Source organism: Ipomoea triloba, chromosome 3 (assembly GCF_003576645.1).
Source record: "Ipomoea triloba cultivar NCNSP0323 chromosome 3, ASM357664v1".
NCBI lineage: Eukaryota > Viridiplantae > Streptophyta > Magnoliopsida > Solanales > Convolvulaceae > Ipomoea > Ipomoea triloba.
This window is the reverse complement of record NC_044918.1, coordinates 18,811,980-18,821,065: the sequence shown is the minus strand read 5'-3', so window position 1 is coordinate 18,821,065 and position 9,086 is coordinate 18,811,980. Positions and strand designations below refer to the sequence as shown.

Sequence of the window (9,086 nt, the reverse complement as noted above, 5' to 3'; positions counted from 1 at the left end):
TTTGGTGATGATCGCAACTGCATCATCAATGGCGTGGCGCGATTTGGTATTGTGAGTTTTAGTGTGCATAAACTAACACATACGTTAGTGAATGAGTGGAGGAGGAGGAAGAGCTAAACAAAAATTTCACATTTTGTCATGTGCGTTTGTGAATCTAGGGTTGGAAATGTCACGTCAAGTGGGGCAGATTTGAGCATTATTTGTTTGTGAATTTAGAAATACGTCGTTTGTCCTGGGCCAAATACCGGGGCGGGCTTCAATTTATGAATCTTCATATCTTCTTTGGTGGATTTGAGTGGTATATAATGCATTGCTTAGAGCTTTTTTTGTATAGACTACACTGTATTGTACTATTCACCCATGATTAATCATTTCTGCATTGATTTACACTATATTTGCCCTTTACTGCTGCTTCTATAGCAATATAGCATGGTGAGGATTGAGTTCCTAACACCTTATTCATATCTTTTTCTGCTGCAATTTATTTATGAAAAGTTTCTTATTCAGTTTGCATTGCAACTTGATGAATTATTCCTTTTGCCTTTTCTAGGATATTTTTGCTTTTTTGTTCATTCTTGGCTTGATATCATCATTATCATCAAGAGTTTCCTGCAAAAGCTTTAATGTGGTAGACTATGGAGCCAAAGGGGATGGAATGACAGATGATTCCCAAGTACTTAACTAATCTGGGCTATTCTTTATGTTCATTTTCCCTGCAATCTCTTTTTGGCGTTTTCTCTTTTAATTTCTTTTTGATGTTTGCAGGCTTTTCTGAATGCATGGAAGGATGCATGTTCTTCGAATACGCATAGGTCTCCTCAAGTGATCATTCCTGCAGGCTCAACATTTCTGGTTAAACCAGTTCAATTTAATGGCCCCTGCATGTCTAAACATACTGTTTTCCTGGTATGCAAGACTAAGATTAATATGAAGCAAAGCTCTGAAATTCATGTTCTAATACAAGCCCCCCCTCAATCCTACAAATTAAAACTTGATGGTGTTTTCTCAAATGTTATTGTTGTTTCAATACTTAGGTGTCAGGTACGGTTGTTGCACCGGGCTCACCACCGGATTGGAATGGGCTCGACACAAGTCAGTGGCTAAGTTTCAATGGTGTAAATGGGCTGATTGTTGATGGTGGAGGGATAATTGATGGACAAGGGAAGAAATGGTGGGATCAATCATGTAGAGATCATCCCAATATGGTAAAAATTTGGATATCTATCCTGTATTTGACAAAGGAATATCATTTAATTAACTTTTATTGTTCATTTGGACTGGTTCCCAGGAAGGATGCACATGCTTGGCTCCATCTGTAAGTGCATCTCGCTGGCTGCATAAAGATTAAGCTCATCAACAAGACGAAAAGCTTTTGAATTCTTTTTATTTTATTTTTATATACAGGCAATGAAGTTCATGTACTGCAATAACACCACTCTCAACAACATCCATTTTGTCAATAGCCCTCAAACGCATATGCAACTTTTTGTATGCAGTGGCTTCAACATTAACAATTTGACTGTTCAATCTCCTGGAGATAGTCCAAATACCGATGGCATTCACATCCATGCTTCTGAGCATGTGGTCATCACCTATTCTAAAATAAGTTGCGGTATATAGCATTCATCCTATACCAGTTTACCATTATAGTTTGAGTTCTGCTTTTCATTGTATCCTTGTGATCAACAGGAGATGATTGCATTTCCATTGGAGACTTCACTCATGATGTTGAAATAAATAATGTCCAATGTGGTCCAGGCCATGGTATAAGGTAAATTACAATACAGCTAAGCTAGTCTTATTTCGATCATCTATCTCCTTTGAGTTCTCTCGCATGTATTCCAGTTGTTTTCGCTTCAGAGTTTTTCTCATGTGCTTGTATGTATACAGTTTATTCTTAAGAAAAAGTGAAAAATAGAAAGTAATAACTTTAACTACTCAAGTGTGATCAACAACTGTGATTTCTAAGTTACCGTTTATCATGTTGATCAGTAATTGTGCATACTTACTGTTTTTTATGTACTAGTGTTGGAAGCTTAGGAAAGAGTGGCAATTATGTTGAAGTGAAAGACATTCATGTCAGCAAATCTACCTTTTATGGGACAACAAATGGAGCTCGGATCAAGACATGGCAGGTATGTTTGTGCATTTATCATTATATACCAAAATCTTGAGTAACAGATTAGCCTGTCAATAATATTTCTCTTGTTATCAATAACTTTGGCTAATTTTCATGAACTCTTTTCCCCTGTTAAAAGACTGGCAAAGGATATGCACGGAACATAACGTTTGAAGATCTACAAATCTTTTCGGTATATAACCCCATCATCATAGACCAAAACTATTGCTCCGTTCCTGGGACATGCATGGAACAGGTAATCCTACTTATTCCTGCTATCCCTTTTTTATTATTATTATTTTTTTTATTTTTTTAATTTTATTATTATTATTATTATTATTATTAGTGGGAATGAAAGAATAGCAAACCTCCGGTTCAGGATAGCTCTTAATCCATGATAATTTGCTCAAAAAAAGTTGATTAGTTAGTTGTTGGTCTGTGATAACAGGACACTGGGGTTCAAATCAGTGATGTAGTTTTCCAAAGAATAAATGGGACAGCAACTTCAGAGGCAGCCATAAGCCTCAACTGCAGTAAGGCAGTGCCGTGCTTAGGAATAAAACTGGATTCCATAGACATAACGCCACAGACACCCTCGGTGCCAGTTGCAGCTTGTTGTAGCAATGCACATGGCGAGGAAACTAGCGTGGAGCCCGGGCCTTGTCTAAAACAAGACTGATTCAATTTGTTCCTTATAATGCCAATATTACAGTATATGCCATGGAAGTACACTGAAATTTCCTATTGCTGAAGTGAGATTTTGGGCCATGATTACCAGCATCTATCAGTTTCTCTTGGTTTTTAGCTGTCATACTCAACAAGAATACCTGCTTATTTTTACCCATGTATTTTTTTTTCATTTACATTTATAATTCTCCATTGTTTTACAAAGCTTCATTTTTTTGTTGAAGTTTTCACCATTGTTTTCTCATTTTGAAGCTTTTAGTGTGCTGTGTGTCGTGTGTATTCACTGAAATCATGGCTGAACTATTGTCTCTTGTTTTGAGAGATTTGGAGTGTAATATGACAGAATATAATTTTTTTGTATTTATACAAGCAAAAGAATTTGTGGTTATTAATAATATAATATATATGTTCATATGGAGTGGTGTTTAACATTTACTCCGGTATTATGTATACCCTTATAAGTTATTTTACATGTAAAACGCTAATTTTATTAAATATTTTTTTATAACTCGCTAATACAATCCGTTAACACAATTCACTACCGCTAATTGTCAAATAAGCTCATTAATCAGGGACAAAAAAAAATGCAATCTTAAAATAATATCAAAATTCATTTAAAAGTGTTGGATAATCATTTACTCCGTATTAAATTTTAAATTCCACAGAAATGAGATATTCATAATGAAAAACTAAATCTAAAAACGTTATCAAGAAAAAAATTGTTCAAATTACTAACTTAATTTTACCCCATCAGATCGGAATTCACAATGTGAGGATACTACGACGTCGTTTACATCCCTCAGGAAACCCTAACCTCACGACTTCACTGCTCACTCTCTGGCTCTCTGCTTCGTGCCTCTCAGATCTCTCTACTCAGACTCTCAGAGTCTCCCACTCTCCCTCTCGCAGTCTCAGCTCGTCTCCGCCCCTCAGATCTCTGGTAAGTTGCGTACAGGCAGTACAACTGCAGGATTTGTTCACATTGATTTGTTAATTTTTATAAAAAATTGCAGACTTTCTAGCTTTGTTTGATTGTTCTAGTAATCCAGTACACACTACAGTTATATAAATTATAATGCTATATTGCTATTTGTTTGATTGTTCCAGTAATCCAGTACACACTACAGTTATATAAATTATAATCCTATATTGCTATTTGGATGCTACACTGCTTCTGTTTTTGGGTTACTGAAATAACTTTTGGTAGATTATAAGAATATGTTCGGTAGGTTTCGGACGGCTATGATGACTAAAAAAATTTTGGTTATCAGTAGGTTATTAACTACCCATGCTCACCCCTACCCACAGACAGACGAAAGCTGCCTCCATTCTGCAACGATTTCTGGGCAAATTTTCATCTGTTGTCTATTGACTATATGATGCCGTCACCTCTGGCCTCTGGGCTTTTCTGTTGCTAAGAAGCTGATATTATCGAAGGTGGAGAATATAAGGTACTACTGCTTCCTATTTGTATGTTTCTTTCCATGGTGCTAGTCTGGATTCCCTGGAGTATATGGGAATCTTGGGCAACGAGGTAATCCGGATTGTTTCAAAAATTCCGAAGAAAATGTGGGAATCTAGATGCCCACGTTTAGAATTCCCAATAACTTTACGAGATTACCTCAAAGCAAATGCTCTTGACTCTTGAGAAATGAAAACCACTTCTGCTCATGCTAAATGTTGATTGTTTATATCTCTTTAACTTCTCTATTCTTGCTCTTTCCCTTCCCTTCTTTGCATTCCACCATAAGTTGCTGTGCTCACTCACTCTTTACTGCTCGCCCCCTTTTCTTCTGCCCAAAAAAGTAAAGATTTTTCTGCTAATTTTCATCTTGTGTTGACTTTGGATTTGATTGGTGAGCATTTTTGTGGCTATCATATGCAAAAAAATTTCCAGTCTTTGCACTTCCATTTTGGCATTTCTGAAAATTCTCATAAATTTGTGAAAATTTCTGCTATAATAATAATGGGTTTTACAGTTCATATCACCTTTTTTTTTTTTTTTTTTTGTATTTGCAAATTCATGCTTTCCTGGTGGATGAACAAGAAAAGATGATAATGTTGAGAAAATCTTTTTTTTTTCTTTGAATTCTTATTGTAGATGGTTCATAGCTGCATAATGTTACTCTGCAAATGCTTAGAAGTACAACTGCTTAGTACTAAATAAATTTGGACATTTATTGCTCCCTCTATATTTTCATAATACCTCAAAATCTTGTAAAACTACAAATGAAGTTTGGAATTGGTTACTTTTCTGAATATTTAGTGCAATCGGTTGATGCATTCCCAAGATCTGTGTGATACCTTCAGCTAACTAGATATTTGAAAGATTTATCATTATAGGAATTCACTGGGGAAATAAAGATGTCTAGGTTTCGTTCACTATTGCAAGCTTCCCTTACTGCAACAAAAAGAGGTAAGGTTATATTCTCACTCGATCTATTGCGAGTTTTACTTGTTCACTTCATGCACCTGGTTAACAACTGGTTCCTATTCTTTTTTAGATGCAATGTTCATCTTTTGTTACTCTATATTTTTTTTTTAGTAAGCCCCTTCGCATATTTTCGCATCTGGTTATGGTTTTTAAACCAAGGCATAGAGAAATAGTCCTAAATACAGTTTGAAGAAGTACACTTCACAAGGAAAATAGTCTTGAGAAGGGATTGTATTTAATGGTTTATCTTTGGAATTTCTATTGAGCTTGTGCTTCTTATTATCAATGAGGGTGATTTCTGTATCTTCTAGTGCTTGGGCATATGTTGTGGTATCACTTAGGGTAACCTTAGTGCTCGTGTGGTCTCATTCTCAAGTTGGGGAGAATATACACAAATTTGATTGTGTCTTGAATCAATTATTAGTTGGCACATGCGAACAAATATACTTTTCTAATCCTTCTTTATTGGTGGGCTTAATTTTGTTGTTTAATCTTACAACTTGCAGCACTTACATGGAACCTTGAAGACTTAATTCCTCCGAGTGAAAGATATATTTTCAATTTCAATTCGAAGGATGAACTAAAAAAGTGGCATTTGTATTCAGATTCTGAATATGGAGGTGTGTTTACTTGGGTGATTTTCTCTTAGGTTCTATATTGCATGAAATACATATGATGGCCTGGTAGGCAAGAGGAGTATTCTCTCTTGAATATTTCTCCTATTGTGTTATGTTTTTGAAATCTATTTTTGTCAAGTATATAAATGTATTTGAGCATAAATAGAGCTTCTTGTTTCATGCTCAGTTTTACCAACAACTTTCGGTAATTTTGTTTTATTGAATTTTACTAGTTTAGATTACCAAATGTGCTACCTTCAATTTTCCCAATACTTTTAGGTGGTGTTTGGTTGGGACTTTTGCACCCTACCTTTTGCTATCCTACTATTGTATTCAAATCCTTTAGTAATTATAAAGCTCATTACCCTTCTCTTCCCCTACTTTTGAACAATGGAATAAACAATGATGAAAAAAAATAAAAAGGTCATTGTTCATGCATTAAATATGGAACTTTAATATATATACATATTTATGTATATGTATATGGAGTATATATTTTTATATATTTCTTTATTTTTATTTCAATTAATTAATTATTTTGATTCCAATTCCTATTTACTACCAAATAAAGAGATTTCTTCTAAGTATGAGTATGGTACAAGCTTAAAGGTGCCTCCTATAGTTAGGGTCTACCCATGATACCTCGTGGTCTAACCCAAAAAAAAAAAAGATTCCCTTCTCTTAAACCCATTAACATTACCAAGTATTTGATTCCTATTGCAATTTCCGATTCCAATATTTGAACCAAATGCCCCATTACTTTTTGGATGAGCAGTTGTATCTTTACTATTGTACTATATGCCATGTCATTGTTCCTCAAGAATTATGTGATCGATACTTCAGTTATTTATGATTTGTCAGGTCTTTCATCTGCATCTCTGGAGATTAAAGATACTACTGAGGGATCTAGCACTGTTGGTAAGCACACATGATACATCTCTTTCCCAAAGACAAAAGTGTTTCAATTTTTAAAATCTTTTTCAGAGTGAAATGTGGAATGTATGGTTTTCTCCTTTGGACTCTATTTCATACACTAGATGCTACTTTGTTCTGTCATAATCAGTTTGAACATTTTGCTGATAGCCACATAAAAACTAGTGGCAGAAACAGGATTTTGAGTTTGGGGAAGGGGGTTGTGGGTGAGAGTGATAGGGAAGTTTCTTTACTTTGCTTGTGTGCATGTATCCAACCCAATTTTTGAAATGAAATTTTGCTAAAATCAAATTTCATTATGAAAATTGAAAAATAATAATTAAAAAATATATTCACTTCAATTGTAATCCATTCATCAATCTAGTTAAATTAACTATACAATTTAAACAATTAAAGAATATACTAATTAATAAAAATGCACAGTACTTGTAATGTATACAGAATAATCAATAATGTAAACCAATAAAGTCATAGACATCAATTCTCATAATTTGTTGTGGCTTACACTAAACCTTGTGTGTGAAGTTAAGCACAGCCTGATATATTGACGAAAAAAGTGAAGTTCTTGTTTCTTCAAAGCTGGTTATTTTGGTGACTGTGATAGGGGTATTTTCTGGGAACCTCTCTTTGGATGTTGCCGAGGGTTCAACATGGAATATGACTAGAAGTGGCTTTTGTGGAATGCGGTCTAAAAAGGTACATATTATTTCAACCAGTTCTTTAGAGGTGCAGCTCAAGACTGCTGTGACTATTATGTTGATGCTTTGTGCATTCAATTGATAAACTGATTCTAATCTATGCAATGCTTATCTCTTTAGTTATCTAAGAACCAAAACTTTACTAATCACACTTGATCCTCAAGAAATTATCTCATTTCATTATTGTCGACGAGCAATTCTTACTCTTAGTAGGTCAACTCTAAGCCATGTTATTATATTACAAGTTTTCCTTGATGTGCAATCATAATGCATAATCTACGGAAGTGTTTAATTTTGTTTTTCTTAGTCTTTGTTGTACTTAATTTTTGTTTAACAGTTTGATGGCTTCATTGATTTGGACGCATATGACACAATAGCACTCAAACTCAAAGGAGATGGGAGGTGCTACATCTCTACTGTGAGTTCCCTGCTAGAATACATACATCAACAATTAATAAATTATGAAACTTTCATTTCTATAAAGCACCAAATATTAGCGTTGAACTTTTTTTTTTGGTCAGATGTATTATAAATTGTCACAATAATTTAATCATCTTATATGTAACTGCAGATTTACACACAGAATTGGGTGAATTCTCCTGGGCAAGAGGAAGATAACTCATGGCAAGCCTTTGTGTTTGTACCTAAAGACAACTGGTACATAGCTAAAGTAAGTTCCTTACGATCTTCATTCCTTGTACTTTCTACCCCGTCGATAATTGAGAAAGGAAGACTTATTCATGATAAGAAAATAGGATATTTCCAGCCAATTTAAGCTCTTGTATTTGGCTACAGATACCCCTTTCCAGGTATGTGCCAACGTGGAGAGGGAACTTAATAAATGCAGAGCTGGAGATGAATCCTTCTCGAGTTCTTGGCATGTCTCTATCTGTGAATGCAGAAGGCGGAGTACCAGGCGCAAAGTCTGGGGCGGGCGATTTTCATGTGGAAATTGATTGGATCAAAGCCTTGCGAACAGAATGAGGAAGACTGAAGTAACTTTTAGAACTTGGAAACCGGAGTTGCAAGGAAGGGATGAAACTTCAATATTTATGTTTCCTTTCATATGCACTCCATTTTGTGATAGTAATAAAATAGATGGTTGAGGTTTTTTTTTCTTTTTTTTGGACTATTGTGTTTACACATGTAAATCCAAGATTCAATTTTGCTTTGCTTTGGGATATAAAAACAGCCCAAAAATAATTTTACAAAGGAAAAAAAAAAATAAAGAAGCCTTAATGTCATTGTTAGTTGTTACTGTGGTTAAAATTCTTGTTGGTAATTAGGTCATCAATTTTTATTTTTTTTTGAGAATGGTCATCAAATTATTTTATGAGGTAAAATATGAAATTTAAGATTTTCATTGGCAAAATTTATGATGAGATAGTTTCACATATTCTCATCTGTAGAATAGATAAGGTTTTTATAAATATTACTCCATCTGTTCTACCTATTATTAAAGTTGTCAAAACAAGCTGATGAATAAAGCTGTCAAAACATGCTTAAGTCATCAGCTAAGGCGAGAGCGTTTTAGAAAGTTTTTTCAAATTTTCAAAGATAAATTGATCGAATATAGGCCTATAGGATATTAATAGCCG

The 9,086-nt window shown here is 34.4% G+C and overlaps 2 protein-coding genes across 6 annotated transcripts; both read left to right on the top strand.

Annotated features, from left to right (window-relative positions):
* LOC116012300 (probable polygalacturonase At1g80170) lies at positions 1-3,194 on the top strand. Of its 2 annotated transcripts, none has more exons than XM_031251815.1 (10): positions 1-298; positions 551-673; positions 766-906; positions 1,035-1,205; positions 1,289-1,315; positions 1,405-1,612; positions 1,690-1,771; positions 2,027-2,135; positions 2,259-2,375; positions 2,568-3,194. In XM_031251815.1, the coding sequence occupies exons 2-10, from the start codon at positions 656-658 to the stop codon at positions 2,796-2,798; spliced, it is 1,104 nt and encodes a 367-aa protein (XP_031107675.1). In that variant the 5' UTR covers positions 1-298; positions 551-655; the 3' UTR covers positions 2,799-3,194. The 2 variants fall into 2 exon arrangements, with proteins under 2 accessions (XP_031107675.1, XP_031107674.1); XM_031251814.1 differs by lacking the exon at positions 1-298 and adding an exon at positions 326-432.
* Positions 3,195-3,580: 386 nt separating this feature from the next.
* Positions 3,581-8,757, top strand: LOC116012207 (probable complex I intermediate-associated protein 30). Of its 4 annotated transcripts, none has more exons than XM_031251695.1 (9): positions 3,581-3,746; positions 4,078-4,257; positions 5,150-5,222; positions 5,747-5,860; positions 6,719-6,775; positions 7,395-7,486; positions 7,826-7,906; positions 8,060-8,158; positions 8,284-8,757. In XM_031251695.1, exons 3-9 carry the CDS (start codon positions 5,171-5,173, stop codon positions 8,470-8,472), a joined length of 684 nt encoding a protein of 227 aa, XP_031107555.1. In that variant the 5' UTR covers positions 3,581-3,746; positions 4,078-4,257; positions 5,150-5,170; the 3' UTR covers positions 8,473-8,757. The 4 variants fall into 4 exon arrangements, with proteins under 4 accessions (XP_031107555.1, XP_031107556.1, XP_031107554.1 ...); XM_031251696.1 differs by having other exon boundaries at positions 3,582-3,746; positions 4,115-4,257; positions 5,136-5,222; XM_031251694.1 differs by having other exon boundaries at positions 3,582-3,746; positions 4,081-4,257; positions 5,136-5,222.
* Positions 8,758-9,086: the final 329 nt, after the last annotated feature.